General features: G+C 40.2%; 1 protein-coding gene across 1 annotated transcript; it reads left to right on the top strand.

Moving 5' to 3' along the window:
• Positions 1 to 3415: 3415 nt before the first annotated feature.
• Positions 3416 to 9481, top strand: LOC110493691 (E3 SUMO-protein ligase CBX4-like). The gene is made up of 5 exons (XM_021568101.2): positions 3416 to 3738; positions 3923 to 3966; positions 4992 to 5057; positions 6877 to 6943; positions 7677 to 9481. Exons 1-5 carry the CDS (start codon positions 3670 to 3672, stop codon positions 9108 to 9110), a joined length of 1680 nt encoding a protein of 559 aa, XP_021423776.2. The 5' UTR covers positions 3416 to 3669; the 3' UTR covers positions 9111 to 9481.
• The last annotated feature ends 10424 nt before the right edge of the window (positions 9482 to 19905 follow it).

The following is a 19905-nucleotide window of genomic DNA, read 5'->3' as shown; positions in this document are numbered from 1 at the left end:
CTAATGTAAATGTAATGTCTGTCTGTTTCTCAAAAGCCATTCCAGAGCCCCAGCCGTTCCAGAGCTATCACACCTGATTCAACTTGTTAATAAACACAATAATAAAACCTCTTTAATTTTAACAATATAATATGGCTATTAAACCAGAATAGAAAACCTGTATGGTTCTACAAAGAGCCTTTGAGATGATTGAGAAAGGTTCTTTATAAAACCATTTTCCATAAAGGTTCTATAAAGAACCATAAAAATAGAGTTTTACATAGCCCCAAAAAGGGTTCTAACCATAGCGAAATCTTTTTTTGGTGCTATATTGAACCTTTTTTGAATGGTTCTTTCTAGAACCTTAGGAAATGGTTCTTTATAGCACCATACAGGTTCCAATTAGAACCTTATGAGCATTGTTCTTTATAGAACCGTCAAAAAAAGGTTGGTTACAAGCCAAAGAACCCTTATTTGGCACTATATAGAACCATTTGTTTTTAGTGGGTATGTTTACTTTTGTTCATTCATTTTGCTCAATACATTTAGTTGAAATCCCATTTGACATATGTAGGCTATGAAGTCCATGTCAGGGGTTCAATTAGTTGTTTTATAAAAGCTTGACGTATATAATAGAGGATTTACTTGAAAGGAGGGCATATCACACTACAAGTCTTCTCAAATTCTTCATACAATCTGGCTGTTCATCCCAACAACCATGGCAACTATAGCCTAAATGAAATAGATCCCTCAGTCCATTGTAACCTATTTGGTATACCTTGTGCTGTCAGGAACATAATTCTCGGTCAAGACAAATGAATGACTTTGAAAGCCTTTTATGCAAACTGTTATTTAAAGTTAATTGAAAATTGTGTAGGCTTTTTGCAGTCTCATGTGTGGTCATCAATCTATGTAAGAATGCAAATCTCCACTAAAACACTGAACCTGAGTTTCACATAGTAAAATGAATCATGCGTTATCTCTGTGGGTTAGAGGTTCATCATGTGATGACTTCATAATGTCCCTAATAAACATCGAATTACTGTAGTTTTTGGATTGACTGCTTGCATTTATGACATGCTGCGGGATTCGTCTATGATATAATTCTTCCTCAGATTTGTCAGTTAGTTCCCTTTGCTGGAATTTTTTACAAGTGACATTGAGCTTTTAGTTACTGAAAGGGTCAGTTCATATGTCGGGGTTATTCTCCGAACTGAATGAGCATCGTATGGAGTTCGCATGGACATGATAGCATATTAATAGGACTGCACGTGCATCACGTTCCCTTGAACCTTTGAAACATGTGCCATGCGCAATTTGAAAGACAGTGAAGTGGAAATTGTGTGGTGGTGTCCATTTTTATCATTCCAACCACATCCATTGTTAAATCTTTAACTGATATGGTTCAGAAATTGTAATATTATGCAAAGCCTAAACAAGATAGGTGATACGACAGTCACAGCCTTTTGGTGACATACAAATATAATTAATTCCATGCGCATATCAAGGGTCAGGTGTTATTGGAGAATACCGTATCTACTAAAATAGAAGGCAAAACTTCGTTTCAACCACGCAAATGGTTTTCATCAAAATAAGTGTTATTGAGTATTGTGGCCCTTGCAGTCAACGGTATGGCTCATTATTTCGAAGAAGATTGCGAATGTTATAGAATTGCTGTTTTATTGTGACCGCTCAAAGCTTGCTCCTCGAGCCACAATGAGAATGCTTTGTGGTCTTTCCTTTGAACCTACTGAAAAATAATGAATGTTTTGATAGCCAGCGTGAGTATGGGAGTGATTTTGTGCGCAAATATTCCGGTGAATCTGGTCGTTCAACTCGTTCATTTGATATTTCTCTGGCGTTTTGAGCTCATTGCCTTATAAGGAAAGGAAGTCGTGCCTGTCTGCAATAGGCTGAACATTGCCGCCTGCATGAACTGTTCTCCTTTAACCCTTGCGCTGCTGAATTTTATTTACGTTTAAAATTATACTCGACGCTTGCGCCTTTATACCGAAAACATATAACGAAATAAATAACAATATAGACAAATACCAATCATTTTACAATGTGTAGGCTTATACAATATAACAGATCATTTGATTAGCCAAATATACGTGCATGTGTGTGTGTGTGTGTGTGTGTGTGTGTGTGCGCGCGCGTGTGTGTGTACAACCGTGGGTGTGCGACGACTATAGCGCACTTGTCAACATGTCCAACCTGTTTCCGTGTTTCAAAGAGACAGCGGGCATAAGAGACACACGAACCACCACCAGCGGCAGTAACTGTGCTGTTGGAAGGTGCAAAAAAAACAAACGCACATTGGCTTTTCTATGTGCCAGAGGTAGGCCCATGCGTCTCTCGCCCAAGTGATAACGCAGCGGCTGGTGCCCGTCAGAGTCGGATGGCAGAAATAAACACGGTGGAAGAAATGCCAACGGGGTTTAAGACCAACTGATGTGACCTACATATCTCTGACACAACCACGGGCCTTTGATGTGCAGAGAAAATTCACTCGATGCCCCGTACGGCGACACTGGCGCTCGGTAATGGTTTTACATATGACCTTGTATTAATGGAAAGGGTAGATATTTATGCCTACTAGCACGAAGCATCCTTGCTCATCCATTGGGTATGTTAGCCAAGTCACCAAGGCGAACAGGAAAGCTCACGTTTATGGATTTTCTTTCAAAGATCCCAGTGTGAAGTCTTTGGAAAACAATCATAAATAATATGGGAAACCCATATTACAGTTATCAGAATCATATGAGGGTGATGGTGGTTATTATTATTAGAATGTATAAATTAGATTGGGAAGTGATTAATACGATCTTCTATACCTGATTTAGCTGGTACATAATGTTTCAGTGTGCATAATGTTTGTTTTTTACCGGGGTTAAATGCTCAAGGTACCATTTATTGATCGGCATCATTCAGTTGTGGGCTACATAGGGCCTACCAGATCCATAATGAACTGTTACATATATTTATTTTTGGTGTGGGACCCCAAAGTTGCATTTCAGTAGGCCTATTGATGATGAGTCACTCACACAATGACATTCACTTAATTTATCCAATCGGTCTCAGCCTTTAATTAAGGAAACCAGGGCTGTGTCCTTTAGAAATATCTGGCATACACTTGTAACAATTGTGAAAACGTTAATGAATACATTAACAAATAGGCTACATTAATTAAAATCGATCAAGGAAATGGGCATGGAGCATAGGCAATGGTAGCCTTGATTCATTTTTTCATGATTTGCATGACATGGCATAAAAGGCAATAATTGCGTAAAAGGCTAATGTTCAGTCACAATTCCCAATTTGACATATCATAACACATTATTATACTTTTCATAGCACCCTCTTGCAATACCATTTCACCCTACACATCCATGGGCTAAAAGCATGAAACTGCCCCAGCCCCCAAAAGCGCCTCCTCCTCCTGACGTCACATCAATGGCTCTTTGCATGAACTGTTTTCTGCAACCCCTTCTCGTGTGCAAAGCAAAGCAAAACGTATCGCACTGCCGCTGCCAACGAATTCCGACTAGAGTGAGAGGGAAAGAGAGGGAAGATCGGAGCGAAGGGAAATCTCTCGTATCAATTTGAACGACGGAAAAACAGCACAAAAGCGGGCAGGGTGACATTTTCTACATCCATTGGAAGAGAAACCTTCCCCTTGCATCGAAAATGGAGCTACCCGCCGCGGGAGAGCACGTCTTTGCGGTGGAGAGCATTGAGAAGAAGCGGAATCGAAAGGTTTGAAATCACTTCAAATATATGATTGCTCAATATCCACAAACAAGGTTATTTGGTATCGCTATGCAATATATTGCGTAATTGATGGAAGTAAATTATGTTGTTGTTGTGTTTTTGCAGATAGACAATGTCAAAGACCCGCTTATAATCAAATTAACCAATATGTTCTCTCATCTTCGTATAGGGGAGGATGGAATACCTAGTCAAGTGGCGAGGATGGTCTCCAAAGTAAGTTAGCTTTGAAAATACTATAGCCTACTTTAGTACTACCTAGTAATGCAAATTAATATTTCAAGTTTTCAAGTGTGTGTGTGTGTGTGTGTGTGTGGCGCGTGCGTGCGTCTTTGCGCGCGTTGAAGTGAATGTTTGATTCGATCGATGGCGCTTAGGATGGATGCCATCACTAATTTATGTGTTGAGCGAAAATTAAGGCAACGTGGGGGTAACTACCCCCCCACCCCCCCCCCCCCCCCCCCAAGAACATTTTCTAGTAATTATCTCTTAAAAGCTCAAATCTAGGTATCTTATTTAAATGTAATACATCTAATAATGAAGCAAAATGGCATTGCACATCTCACTATTAATATCCTCACTATGATGAGGTTTTGATGTAAGGTTCCTCTTTTTATTTGCACACCAAATCATGCCCAAACCATCCTACAATATAAAGAAAATGACTGTAACTCAATGAAGTTATTTGTAGATGATTTGGACTTGCAATATGATTGTATATATACAATATGATTGTATAATTGTATATCTATAAAAAGCTTATAGATCTAATGTAATTGTAATATATATGGGGGGGGGGGCAGTTACCCCGGGGGCTTGTTACCCCACATTACCCTAATCACCCTCATGATTCCCATAGAGTAACCGTTTTGCTTGTGTTGACTTTGTGAAGTATACTTCCTAGCAACTATTAACACTTTATAATGACCTATTTCCAGAGTATAGGCTATACTTTGCTCTTACTTTATTACACATTTATCAATAATATGCATAATGTTTATGTTTTGATATAGGCCTATTTGGTCAAGACTGACTGCTAACTGTTAACAGCTAACCTGATTACAGAAGTTGCCTAGCTACTTTACAACGGATTCTGTCAGCAACCAAGCAGATGACGGCCACATTTGATATATGGTTGTAGTTTGGTTGATAGAAGGCGACCTCTGTTGATATTAATGTCTCTCTCTCTCTCGCTCTCTCTGTCTCTCGCCCTCTCTCTGTCCTACTTTCTGTCTTAATAGATATAACACGTGGGAACCAGAAGAAAACATCCTCGACCCGCGACTGCTTGACGCTTTCCAGAACAGGTGAGTTGGACAGACTCGATTTGACGAGCCGACCTTGTGTAGTCAATGGGGGTGGGGGGCGCTGCTCTGTGTGTGTGTCTGTGCGTGTGCGCGCATAGGGCACCACTTCTATCCCGTGGTGTGCATAAAATGTGCCCTAATTGAATTACATTTTCCTATGGCAATGTCGAAACTTTTCAAACCCCTAAAAAGACATGATGCAATCACAAGTTTTTTATTAAAAAAAATAATAATAATAATTAAAATCTCAGTAGGCCTAGAATAGCAGTAGGCCTACACAGTGACCACACAAATCGGATTGAAAACATTTTGGAAAGATTGCGTATGACTTACAATTTCGTGGTCGACCATATTGGACAATGAATTGTCCCTATGTGATATTCTTAGGCCTGTAATAATAGATTGATTGATTTTAGTTGGCCCATACCACAATAGGCTATCACCTTTCACAGGCTACATGCTTATGCGGACACCAGGGCCAAATATTCCTTGACTGCATGCTTTGTCTTGTCCCCCATCCCTGCTTCATCTCACCATGTATTGAATGAGGAAGGCACTGGGAACAACATTAGACAAAAAGGCGCCCTAGGCTTCTAATAATAGGCGATATTCCTGAAACAACCGTAGAAGCATCCGCTTGAAAACGCCGTCGTGCCTTTTCAAGATGACTTGTTTGCTGGACAGGCATTACTGTTAACCGGTAATTGCTAAACCTCCCGTGGGGGTTTTCTGGACGTGAACACACAACTACAACTGCACTATGGCGCAAAAACCATGCAGTGACTCGGCCTGTCGTCTGGGTTTGCTGTCAATCTCTCCCGCTGTGTGCGCACACCAGCTTTTAAAAGAGATGGGTCACTCAGTAGGGAAAATGTCGACGGAGGGCGGTGTCTGTTTTCGCCATTATCTCTTGTCTCTGAACGGGGGGGAGTTTTTATTGTAGCTAATTACGTGACTCTCCAGGGGGCCTCACCGGGCAGAGTACCAGGCTATGAAAATATACTGAGTCGCCACAGTAATTAGATGTGCTCAAGGAGGAAGGGGGGGTGGGGGGGGGGGGGGGGGGTTGACATCAGTACTCATTGGGTATTGAATTACTGCTATTGAGAAAGCATGGAAAACAGTGGGCTATAGGGAAAGTATCCTTACCCACCAGTTACATGGTCTATAGATGTGTAGTTCATTCAGGCCCTGAATCTATTCCATCCTTATATGGATTGAATGTTGAACTGGAAAACTATTCATTCCATGTGGAAATCATTTTTGGAGTAATGCCGATTTAGTCAGGCCTAAACCATACATTATTTTTGGAGTAACGCCGATTTAGTCAGGCCTAAACCATACATTATTTGGCATGAGAAGGACTTTGATATGCAGCAACGCTTGGTAAACAAGTAATAAGGATATGTGGCTGTAGACGCTACACTACATTAAGGATGATATTTGTAATTCATGTCTCGTGGGTTCAGTTAGAGGATCTAGTGGTAAACAGGGGGATATGACTGAGGGGTATTCCACTGATGTTTCATGTCACCAATTAGGATTCAATTGTGCATGGGATTTTCCCATAAATTACTGCATTGCATTACTGTATTTCATTATTGTTAGTACATCATCCTTGCATTAGCAATGAAAGTACTTTATTGTGTGTAGTCCCCTTTTGTAGTTAAAGTACTGTATTCTGACCTAAATACAGTTTAAATTACAATTACAATTACCCCCCCGCTGCCTAACTCTGTTACATTATGTTGTTAACTACTAAATAATGTATTATTGTGGATGGTTTGAGTGACATGGTGGTGTTTTCTGTCTTTCACAGGGAGAGATACGAGCAGCTTATGGGATATCGCAAAAGAGGGCCAAAGCCAAAGCACCTGATCGCCCAGGTGAGTCTTCACATATTTTGGAGGGTTGACAATTAACTCCTTGTTTACTATACATTTGATCAAATAAATGTTACTATTAATGTTACTGTAAGAGATTTTGAGTACATTTTTGCCATCCAGCACTAAGACCAACACATTCTTTAATTGAGACGGGCTTTATAAGAATTCTAAGTCCTTTATAAGACTACAGAATAGGTGTTAAAATCTGAATGACTGTCATATAAATTAGGGGCACATGCTGTTGATAGGTTGGGGATAGACTGGGTAGATTAGGTCTCCAAAATGTCTTCAATCTTAAAGCAGTGACTGAAAAGTACATCTAGACATCAATCACAAATCGAAAGAGCAAAAGGAACCCCCTCTAGGTAGTGTTTGTTCCTCTCAGGGCGGTGTTGGTGGTAACACATAGGAGGAAGTCAGTGATGGGGCACAAAGCAGTCTATGGCATTCCTCAGAGCTGAGGTCAGAGCGGCTAGAGGAGCCACTCTGAAATGTAACTCTGATGGCCAGGAGGGTGGGAGGGCTGACAAAATATGTATGAGAGGCCCTCCCAGAACTAAACATAAGTTTAGAACTAAACACAAGTTTAGGGCTCAGGACTCACTCAAAGGTCATCTAGAGGGCACCATTTGATGATGGCATTTCTCTAACCTTCATTACAGAGAGAAAGTCAGTCAGATAATCATGTCAACAAGTTGCTCTATCAGTTAACTAACAGCTGTGTTTTTCTCAGGTCCCGTCCTTTGCCCGGAGATCCAGCGTCCTCTCAGGCCTTCAGGAGACCACCCTGGACGAGGAAAACCGGCAGAAAGTGGACCCCATCCAGACACTGCGCTCGCAGACCCAGCAGTACCAGCTGAACAGCAAGAAGCACCACCAGTACCAGCCCCTGCTGGCCAAGGAGAGGGAGGCCGAGCAGCAGGCCAACGGAAAGAAGAAGCTCTACTACCAGCTCAACAGCAAGAAACATCACCACTACCAGCCTGACCCCAAAATGTATGACAGCACCCAGTGCATGAAGCCCAGGGAGGCCACCAAAGCTCCAGAACTGCCCACCAACCACAGCTGGAACCTGCCTCCCGCACTGCAGCAGAAGTGGGTCCGGGACAAGGACTCTGGCTGCCTGAGCAAAGTCAAGGATATCACCATGGAGCTAAAGAAGCTTCCGGCTCACCTCAACGACCACAGTGGCGAATCGGAGCAGAGCAAGGCCACGGCCAAAGAGGACGCACCGCTGTTGAAGGCCAACGGTGTCAGCGACAGCAAGCTGAAGATCGTCAAGAACAAAAACAAGAATGGACGCATCGTCATTGTCATGAGCAAGTACATGGAGAACGGCATGCAGGCGGCAAGGATTAAAAACGGAGATGTGGAAACCCTTGACGAGCCGCAGCCGGACAATGATGATGATGCTGCAGAAAATCAACTTGAAAAGATGAGGCTCGTCCAGAAACTGGGTCTCACCAACGGATTCGCGAAAGACTGCAACAAAGACGTTAAGTTACACGTCCTCAACTCAGGATCTAACGGATCTAACGTATTTAAGTGTCCTGCTGAGAAGGTCGACTCACCCAAAATGGAGCTTAGTGCGACAGAGCAGCCCCTGAGGCTGACCACCAAACCTAACCTTGCCCCTTGGCCCTTTGAGATGGGGGTTCATAGAAGGACTCAGCCAGTAAACGGCTCTTCTCCAGCCTTCAAACGTCACCTTTCAGAGGCAGACAAGGGCGAGGACCGGGGTGGCTGTAAACGGTTTCTAAACTCCCGGAGTATCAGTGCACCCTGCACTGTGTCCTCACCACCTCAGAGCAACTCCATGGACCAAAATGGCCACCATAGCCACAATGGCCACCAGGACTATGACTTCCTGGAGTCTAACCAGGACGAGCCCATGGACCTCAGCTGTGTGAGGTCCAAACGGGAGGCTCCAGTTCCCACAGAGACACAGGTGGCTCCTTCTGCCGAGGAGGAGAAGACTGCCGAACAGACAAAACCGCCATTGGCTATCACAACAGAACAGACAAAACCGCCATTGGCTATCACAACAGAACATACTGTGGAGGAGGAGCCTTTTCCTTCATTCAAGCCTTTCCTTGGGAATATAGTCATCACGGATATTACAACAAACTGTCTCACAGTGACATTTAAGGAATACGTTACAGTGTAACGAAGCTGAAAAAGACGATCTGAGGACGAGGGATTAATAGCAAATGTGTGAATATGTACAAATGTGTGTTGGAACATATTGGTATTTTCAGATGTTTGAATGTAAATAAGAGCCCTTACAGTTTACATTTAGTGGGGTTGAGATTCATTTTGTTTCGGGTTCCTAACCCTTCTATAATTTGTATGGACGTAGCTTTGGCTATCATTCTCTAAATGAGCCCCAGCGTTGTTGTCATACTTGATGGTGTAAGCTTCTAATTGAGTTACAAACTACTTTAGTATATGCTGTTTGACACATGGTATCAGGGCTCAGTGAAAAAGCACTTACTCTTGTAAATCATTATTTACTTTTTATAAAGGCTTTATATCCGTTTTGCTTTACAGTCTTTGTTTAAGGTTTATATATTGAGAAAGAAAAAGTCTATATATTGATTATCGGTAAATGACACTCTCTTTCAGTTTATTTGCCTGTGTGTGGTGTTGGTGCACGCACGTGAATACGTTTGTGTGTCTGTGAGTACATGTGTAGTGAGGTTGCGAAATGATGGGCCGTGTGTGCGCATGTGCAGTACCATTCAAAATTTGGACACAACTACTCATTCAAGGGTTTTTCTTTATTTTAACTATGTTCTACATTGTAGAGTAATAGTGAAGACATCAACACTATGAAATAGCACATATGGAATCATGTAGTAACCAAAAAGTGTTTTAGATTTTAGATTATTCAAAGTAGCCACCCTTTGCCTTGATGACAGCTTTGCACACTCATGGCATTCTCTCAACCAGCTTCATGAGGAATGATTTTCCAACATTCTTGAAGGAGTTCCCACATATGCTGAGCTTTTCTTTGACTCTGGGGTTCAACTCATCCCAACCCATCTCAATTGGGTTGAGGTCTGGTGATTGTGGAGGCCAGATCATCTGATCAGATCAAAAGCAAATGATAGTTCCACTAAGCACAAACCAGATGGGATGGCATATCGCTGCAAAATGCTGTGGTAGCCATACTGGTTAAGTGTGCCTTGAATTCTAAATAATTATCTGACAGTGTCACCGGCAAAGCACCATCACACCTCCTCCTCCATGCTTCACAGTGGGAACCACACATGCGGAGATCATCCGTTCACCTACTCTGCGTCTCATGAGAGCTAGTTTCATCATAGCGCTTGATGGTTTTTGCGACTGCACTTGAAGAAACTTTCAAAGTTTCTGCATTGACTGAGCTCCTTGTCTTAAAGTAACGATGGACTGTCATTTCGCTTAGCTTATTTGAGCTATTCTTGCCATAATATGGACTTGGTCTTTTACCAAATAGGGCTATCTTCTGTAAACCAACCCTACCTTGTCACAACACAATTGATTGTCTCAAACGCATTAAGAAGGAAAGAAGTTCCACAAATTAACTTTTAACAAGGCACACCTGTTAATTGAAATGCATTTCAGGTGGCTACCTCATGAAGCTTGTTGAGAGACTGCCAAGAGTGTGCAAAGCTGTCATCAAGGCAAATGGTGGCTACTCTGAAGAATCTCAAATATAAAATATATATTTGTTTAACACTTTTTTGATTACTACATGATTCCATGTGTGTTATTTCATTGTTTTGATGACTTCACTATTATTCTACAATGTCGAAAATAGCTAAAATAAAGAAAAACCCTGGAATAAGTAGGTGTGTCCAAACTTTTGACTGGTACTGTATGTGTGTGTGTGTGTTTGCAAGATGGACATATTCAAACAAGGAAGATAGAAGTCCATTGCTTGGACAGATCGTGCCATGTGAGACGACAGGGAGAGCCAAACAAACAGGGCCTCCCGGGTCAAACTGCACAAGTCAATGAAGGACCTTAGAGTTAACATGTACTTTGCACTGTTGTAGGCTGGCTGAGGGGGGTGAATGGCTGCTGCGAAGGGGATGGCCTTAGCCTCTTATCTGAGGTTAACGTTTAGGAAGATAGATATTACTGGTTTCAATTATTGTAAATATGTGAAATACCCACTAATATCATTCATTCCCTGTAGTGCTGTAACAATGTGGGATTTTAGATATCAATTCAAGTCCCATTGGCCTAGTTCTTTCTTCAAGATCCATAACATGGATATGATTAATTTAAAAAATAATGCTATGTTTATAATTGATCCTATTTATTGTAGCTATTCAACATTAATGAGAAACGTGAAGGGAAGTTGGAAATGATCTATATAGTATTAACTTTAGAAGGCCTTGTAGGCCAACTAACAATCACATTGAAAGGTCTTGCACATCAACTAACAATCACATTGAAATGTTGTTGTAATTGATGAATTCACCTACATGTCATATTCAGAATGTAAACTATGGGTGATTAAATCAACATTACAGTTAACCCAGGTGGTCTTTAATGTTCAATGCATTTAAGGAAATGACCGGCTATTCTTTTATTCACGCTGTTTTCTTCATTCTCCGTTATGACTAGACGTACAGAAGTAATTAGGAACGATGTTCTCATAGCCTACACTCTTAACGCTCATGAGTTTGAAAGGCCTATGGCCTTTTGTGGGCTTATAACACTGTTAATGTTTCAATTGCATTCAGTGTTTTCATTTCAAGGGCATGGTATATGGTACCCTAGGCTTGTCTGTAGCCTATTCTGGTATCATCAAAAAACATTCATTAATGGGACCTTCTCAATGTTCTGTTTGAAACCCCTTTGAGCACATGGCTCTTCAAATATGCATTGTAACTGCTTTAAGAGGGACTTTGTTGTTTATGTGAGCAGACTACACTGAAAAGGCTTCTTCTGATGTGTTTTGCAAGAATAAAATTGTAAGAAAGTTATGGGCCGAATCTCTTCTTTTTGGGCTACGTGACTATGCATGATCAGATGTTAGGGTGATACAGATCTACATTGTTTCGAGGGTGTCTTCGGGTGAGCAAAAGGCGATGAACTGCGGTCTTGCAACACAATCTTGTAGAAACCGCATGACTTGCTTCTTGCACTGGAGGTTAAAATAGATGCAGTACTAACCTCGCTTCCTGGCCTGCTGCAGGGCTGGCCCTAGCCTTTTGGGAACCCTAAGCAAAGTTTTGTTGGGCCCCCCCACCTTGCGGGCAAAACATTTCAGTGGCCTATTGCCATGTCTTATTCCAATGTAATATGATGAGTGAGAGTGACTAACCAGTGGTTTAAAGTACTTAAGTAAAAATACTTGAAAGTACTACTTTAGTAGTTTTTTGGGGTATCTGTACATTACTTGACTATTTATATTTTTGACAACTTGTACTTTTACTTCATACATTCATATAGAAAATTATACTTTTTACTTCATACATTTTCCAGGACACCCAAAAGTACTTGTTACATTTTGAATGCAGAGCAGGACAGGAAAATCGTCAAATTCATACACTTATCAAGGGAACATCCCTGCTACTGCCTCTGATCTGACGGACTCACTAAACACATGCTTTGTTTGGAGCGTTGGCCTTGCTATCCGTAAATTAAAAATAAACAAGAAAATGATGCCTTCTGATTTGCTTAATATAATTAATATGAAATGATTCATACCTTTACTTTTGACACTTAAGTATATTTTAGCAATTACATGTACTTTTGATACTTAAGTATGTTTAAAACTAAATACTTTTAGACTTTTACTCAAGTAATATTTTACTGAGTGACTTTTGCTTTTACTTCAATCATTTTCTATTAAGGTATCTTTACTTTTACTCAAGTATGACAATTGGGTACTTTTTCCACCACTGTCAATAACTATATTAATGGGGCCTCCTGGAGGTCAGGTGCCTGGTCAGTAATTCAACCATGGTTACAACAAGTTTAGATATGGCTAGACTAATTCATCAAACAAACAAAACATTGGGGGGGTATGGGGGGTGTTGCTTATGCCTAGGGCCGGCCCTGCCTGCTGAATTGAGATTCTTTCTTGATGCACAAAGGTTAGCAGCAGGCTAGAGAACTCTGTAGACATATGTGTTGGTCACACTCATTATACAATAGTGCTTTAAGTTGTGTCAAAGGTGTTGGGGCAAATGCATATAGGCCTAAGGACAATCACAATCACAGTAACCTAACTTCATGCTCTTTTACAATAAGCTCTCCTAGTTTCAGATGACATCTCCTCCATGGTCAGTTTAAAATATATGCACTGCCGCTCAAAAGTTTGGGGTCAGTTTGGGGTCAATTAGAAATGTTTGAAAGAAAAACACGTTTTTGGTCCATTAAAATGACATCAAATTGATCAGAAATACAGTGTAGACACTTAAGGATTGGTCCCTTTTTTCCATTTTCACCTAAAATGACATACCCAAATCTAACTGCCTGTAGCTCAGGCCCTGAAGCAAGGATATGCATATTCTTGGTACCATTTGAAAGGAAACACTTTGAAGTTTATGGAAATGTGAAAGAAATGTAGGCGAATATAACACATTAGATCTGGTTAAAGATAATAGAAAGAAAAAAACAACTGTTTGTATTTTTTGTACCATCATCTTTGAAATGCAAGAGAAAGGCCATAATGTATTATTCCAGCCCAGCTGCAATTTAGATTTTGGCCACTAGATGGCACCAGAGTATGTGTAAAGTTTTAGACTGATCCAATGAACCATTGCATTTCTGTTCAATTTTTTGATCAAGATTGTCCAAATGTGCCTAATTTGTTTATTAATAACTTTTCATGTTCAAAATTGTGCACTCTCCTCAAACAATAGCATGGTATTATTTCACTGTAATAACTACTGTAAATTAGACTGAGCAGTTAGATTAACAAGAATTTAAGCTTTCTGCCAATATCGGAAAGTATCTTATCTAATTCGTTATTCCAAGCTGACTAAACTCAACTCTACGGTGAAGGTTGTTTCTGATAAAATCCACCAACTCCACCTATTCACCCAAGGTCAATACTTTAACATTCTTTAATTATGAAACACTTACCTTGTTTGTCATGTTTGTCATCTGTAGTTGCATGCCTTTCTTTGTACGCTGAAATCAATACTTTTTACTAAAACATTAATCAAATACAACCACTGACTGTTTCCTTGTTGGGATTCAATTGGCACATGCTCATTTGTGCTGAGCTCCCATCTTAGAGCAACAGCAATGAGCAAAAAGTATGTGGTTGTATGTGATTAATGTTTGTTGAAAAAGTATGGATTTCAGCAAACAAAAAAAGGCATGCAACTACAGATGACAAACATAGGTACAAGGTAAGCATCTTATAAATGTGAAAAAGTGTTCTATTGACCTTGGGCAAACCGAAGTAGTCAGAGCTGAATTCCACAAAGCCTGGTCTCTACTCAACTCTGTTGCTGGAGTTAATCAGAGACTTCCTTCACCATGGAGTTGAGTTTAGTCAGCTACCTTCTTCCAGGGTACAACCCCATAATCCATGATTGTTGTTCACATGTGAGTAAATTACTGAGTTTCTAGCCTAGGCCTATGAAATCCACCTTGGATGCCTATAGTTTAATTCACAACGTGTATGAAGCTGTCCAACAAAACGGTTTGTCTATATGCAACTGAAGAAAGAAAGCCTATTTATCACGCGTAAAGCCAATGAGGCCTTTGTCGTTTATGTAGGCTAATTTGCAAGCATATTCATTTGTTTTGTTGCAATCAGGTGGCTCCACGGACTTGTAGCCTACTTGCAGAAGTTGGCACAATAATCCCAAAAACAACATTCAATGGGTGGCATAATTGATGTATTAAAATTGCTATATAATTATAGGCTGCAGGCCTATTTCCATCGAGATGATTTACCATGGTGCGTCAACCATTTCTATTGAAGGAAGACATTTATACTCCGCCTATAATTCCTCATAAATTAATTTAACCTTGGAAACTATACCGATACAATTAAATCTATAGGCTACGCTCAAATAGTTTATACCTTGTAAGTGGGGTGACGCAATGTTTAGCTGATCAGATGGAGGCCTAAGAAGGCTGGCTATATGACCCTGAAAAAAAAATCCCGATTTTCATAAATCAGTCATTGCCCACAATAATGGGAATTAATAGGGCGAAACAATAATACAGTTGCAAATATCTCGGTCTTCAACTAACCAACTTGATCTGCCTCCTCATGCCAACTCTTCTCCCCTGCCAATCCATTCTCATAAATTATTTTGAAACCTTTTGATGTTACATGGATAATGTGGTAGCAAATTGTAAAAAGCAGGGTATCTAGTTACAAAGTGACCTGCAAAACCGGGTTTTATGGCATGGTTTGTAAGTCTAATAATTTTTCCGAATTGCAGAGATTGCTGCAATTACTTCGCATGCACCTTTGACATTAATTTCTCCCGGAAAGGAAAACGTGGGTCCCCGCCCTTAGGTCTATTTAAAAAAAGTTTGATTAAAGTCCGGTATACTTTTTGGTCCAATTTGTTTGAAGTACAGCATGTCCTCTCTCTAACCTGCGCGCACACACACACACACACACACACACATTTGCTAAATTGCAGATTGACAGGAAATCTATTTATTATAGAAGCATTTTCCATACTGGATTGGAGCGATGATATTTGTTTGTTATTTTACAATGGCACTGAAAGTTTTCTCATTCATAAATCCATCAGCTGTTGCTGTGTATTTCCTGGTTGTTTGTTCATGCATGATTCAAATGTAATTGTTTTGTCTATAAAGCCAATGTTTATGTGTACCCTACTTATTTGCCAGTGCTGACAAACAAATGTTGACATTCTGGTTTATATGGTAGCCTATATAGGCTATGCCCTGCATTTACCACAGTGCTAAGCTAATTTATGTGGGAAAATATGACAAATGAGCTCATCCTGTGGCCGATTTATCATCTGTCTTTCCCTATTTGTCATTCAGTTTTTTATATAGTAGATTTACAAACGCAACTAGGGACAGTGTAAAGAGTGTGAATAATTCAAGTTAAATTATCATCAACATGGCGGACTGACTGTAAATAGAGTCGTCGCAGATGCACAGTCGAGAGAGCAAAAGTTGCCCTTAGCCCCTACGCCTCATTGCGAAACTTCAGGGATGATGTGTCGCAAAAACCCATCGGCTTGATAAACCACAATCGCAGTGCAGAAGCCTTTATTCTCGACCATTTTATTTCATTCCATTGCCGCGGAGCCCCCGAATAAAAAAAAACTGCTTTCGGCACCTTAACGCGCGGAGAACGAGAGAGAAAATGGCTGTCTCTTTTAGTCTATCCATCTTATTTTTTTATCGAGGTTTTAAAATGGGCGCATGTGACAACACCGAAACGGATGTCAATTAAATAAACGAGATAGCTTAATGTTACGAGGTTAATATCTGTAGCCTAACTGTCTGGAGACTATAAAGTAAAAAATGTTACCAGCCTGCCAACGGAACAAACCCAACCCATTTTGTCAAGTGTTGTATATGTGGCAATATAACAAAACTATGCACGTTTGCTTTATTACTACATTATTAGATAAATGATGTTCTTGTTGCCTCCAACCTTGGAGATATAGATATATTGTATAACACCCCTATCTGCGAGAGCGTTGATCACTTTTGGCAGTCTATTTCAGTCATCTCAAAATGTTCACACATGTTGTTGTTTTTTTTTGCAACCAATGTTACTTAATTTAGGCCTATACATTCCATTCTCTGTAAATTGTTCCTATGGGAATTATATTGTTCTAAATTATGGTTGGAAAGGATTGACATTATGGATATGCTAGTCATGGTAACGCGCTGGGTCTTGTGGATTTCATTTGTTTGTAAAATCAAATGAAACTGTGACATTTTGTACCATTGTTTGTACCATTGTTTCTTTTCACACACTGGCCTTGTAATTTATACAATTAAGCTCTATCGAAACAAACAGAAGTTGCCTATGCCTCTTTCCCTCCCTCTGCGCACACATTCCACATCCCTCCTCTTTATCAACAAAAAGTGTAACCTTGAACTTTTGTGTTGGCCCAATTGTGTGGAAGGCAATGTGATCTCGGTTAGGCTTAATGAAAATAGCTTGAAGGTCTTGGTTATAGATGTGACGTCCTTTAATGACCAACTGGACGAAAATAAAGGTGACATTTTAATTATGTCCGATGCAAAATGTGAGAGCTGTTGGTCAAGCTTTTAGACAACTAGCGCTAAGAAGTTGTGTTGTTATGCAAATCTCACAAAAATAGTTGATAAGCGCAGAGGACTTGAAATGCATGATACCTGTGTGCGATGGTGTGCGTGTGTGTGAGAGAGAGAGACAGAGAGAGAGAGAGAGAGATAGAGAGAGAGAGAATGCGTGTGTGCTTGCGTGCGCGCTTGTGGCAAGTATGTGTTCGCGTGTCTGCATAGGAGACGATACATTAAGATTCGTTCTTCCCCTTGTGCATGATGTTCGTTTTTTTTAGCTTTGCTGAGCGCTGGGTAATGGCGGTTGCCCAGATACGAGCGAACCAATAATCTTCTAACAGGTCGACCATGCACCCATATATGGCTGCAACCACTGCTGCACTGCAGTCGCGCGGAGACCAATGCTTACCCCATAAAAGGAGTCCAGCAGCCCGTTTTCCTCCCGTAAAGCGATGCACAAAATTCATTACTGGCATCATGTTTGCCTGTGGAAAAATAAAAGAGACAAAATGAAAACCTAATGTTAATGCATATGACGAATAATAACATGAGGCACGGTTCAATAGCCCGTCTAGCCTATTTACTGCATGTCTTTGTCTTGTACTGCTTCTATCCCAACAGGGATTTTGAGAGCATTTACATTAGGAAATGGCTTGTAATTGACTAGATGTTGATGTGTTTGCATGGACGCCGTCATGGGCCTAATTGATATCATAACAAACAATGCAATAATATGCATTGATTGGCAAAGAGGGGGTCCTTTGTTTCAACCATTTCCATTGCAGCTTATCCATTGCAGCTTGTCAGCGCAATATTGCCATTAGCCTATTGTGATTTCCAATGGATCAAGATTGACCTATAGGCGTCTAATTAAGCTGTTTCGTGGTTTAGGCATGCAGTCAGCGTTTGAGATTTGCTTTGTGTTACAGGCTGCATGGACCTGCGTGTCTCTAAGCTTTAGGGTGGTCCGCTATGAATTAAAATTGACATGCATGCTACACTGAAACAACCATTAGGCTATCTCAGTTAGGTTGTTCAATTATACGTTAGGCCTACTTCTTCTCTCCCTTCCTGTCGAGCAATCGGAAAAGGGTATTTAAGTATTGTTTATTAGTCAAGATCTGTGATTTGAAATAGATTATGGCTGGGTCTATCAGGGAAACAATGTTATAATAGGCCTATATGAATTTTCTCCAAAACCAGTTGCTCGCGACGGCCAAATGGTCCCAGAGAGTAAAAGCCTATAGACTAGAAGTATAAGATGAAGGCTTTCGTGATCTTTGCAAGCTTTGACAATGTAAACGTATTGCAATGAGACAATGCCAATACCAAAGTTGTAGAAAACGTTGTCGCTCCTCACACGTGCAAATAAACTTTGACCCTAATAAAGGCCGACAGCTGAGATAGATTTGAATCAATATACTTTTTGCCAAATAGTTGTGCGTCCATCTCAACTCATGTGTTGGCCTTAACAGCAATATTATCGGATTGATTAGCCTATCTGATATAGCTTTATTTATATGAATAGGCATAGATCAACCTAATTAGGACATTATCATTCATTTAAGCCTATATTCCTAAATGGAAGGATGTTTGTGTTAAATTAATGCCTTTTTGTTCGTGTAATTTAGTTCATAATGTAGGCATAATGTATAAACGTTTTGGGAAATCAATCTGCACTTTTGGAGTTTGTTTTAAGGGAACTTGGCGATGAGGTCTGAATTAATATGAAGTTTCAAGAGGATATGGTTATCTTATTGTTAGTCCTTAATTAAATATATTTGCGAATGATTTGTAGATGTGTGATCAGCCAAATAGCTGTCAGGTTAAGAAGATCAGTTTATCGGTCAATTGCAAACAAGGTTCAACCGACATGTGACTTCTGCTTTTAACCCAAACCCTTCATATAGGCCTTCAGGTTTTGTGGAGAGGTGCAGGGGACTGCCACACTTGCCACACTGGGCGCCCGGGGAGCTGTTGTTGTGGGGGGTTTAAGTAACTTGCTCAAGGACACAACAGCAGGTAATGGCATCTAGGATTTGATAGGCCTACCAGCAACCCTCCGGTTGCTAGCTCACTTCCCGCCAGACCCGGGATTCTAACTGGCAACCCTTCGGTTGCTTGCTCGCCTCTAACCGCTAGGCTACCTGCCGCCAATCAATTGGTGTTGTGAGTTTAACCATTAGTTGAATGTATTGCAAATTCATGTATAGACAAATTCATGCTCTGACAAAAAAAAAATCGAATGGAAAGTTTGACAATAGTTCAACACGCGGGACATGATTGAAATGGACCTTTTCTGATCCGACAGGTATGCTGTTCATTTGAATCTGTGCTATAATGCCATATACATTTGATTTTAGAGAAATAATATTGACATAGTAATGATAATACAGATAATAACAATAATAATGATATGATAATTATTAGTAGTATTAATAATTAAATAAATAAACAATTACAATAAATATGTAGGCCTATCCAATTAACAATAATGATAAATACAAGGATATTAGTATTATTATTATTATTTGATCTATTTTGGTCTGACAAACCTCTTTCTTTTACAAATGGCCTATATTTTCCACATGCCCCTTCAGTTGTTGCTGTAACGTGGATAAACGCATTAGGCCTAGCTGACTGATTTATGCTGCATGTGTAAACAACAGGATGGCGTGATTTATTACACGTGTCTAATTATTTGAGCAGATCGTAATGAAAGTAAG

This window comes from Oncorhynchus mykiss, chromosome 17, assembly GCF_013265735.2.
Source record: "Oncorhynchus mykiss isolate Arlee chromosome 17, USDA_OmykA_1.1, whole genome shotgun sequence".
In the NCBI taxonomy this organism is placed as follows: Eukaryota; Metazoa; Chordata; class Actinopteri; order Salmoniformes; family Salmonidae; genus Oncorhynchus; species Oncorhynchus mykiss.
The sequence above is the reverse complement of the archived record's forward strand: the minus strand, read 5'-3'. Positions and strand labels throughout refer to the sequence as shown.

What these genes read in the sequence shown, in the direction of transcription:
- LOC110493691 (XM_021568101.2), top strand. Translation starts at nt 3,670, where the DNA reads ATGGAGCTACCCGCCGCGGGAGAGCACGTCTTTGCGGTGGAGAGCATT. An exon ending in TGGCGAGGATGGTCTCCAAA is followed by an intron (nt 3,967 to 4,991) that starts GTAAGTTAGCTT and finishes CTGTCTTAATAG; the next exon opens with ATATAACACGTGGGAACCAG. An exon ending in CAAAGCACCTGATCGCCCAG is followed by an intron (nt 6,944 to 7,676) that starts GTGAGTCTTCAC and finishes TGTTTTTCTCAG; the next exon opens with GTCCCGTCCTTTGCCCGGAG.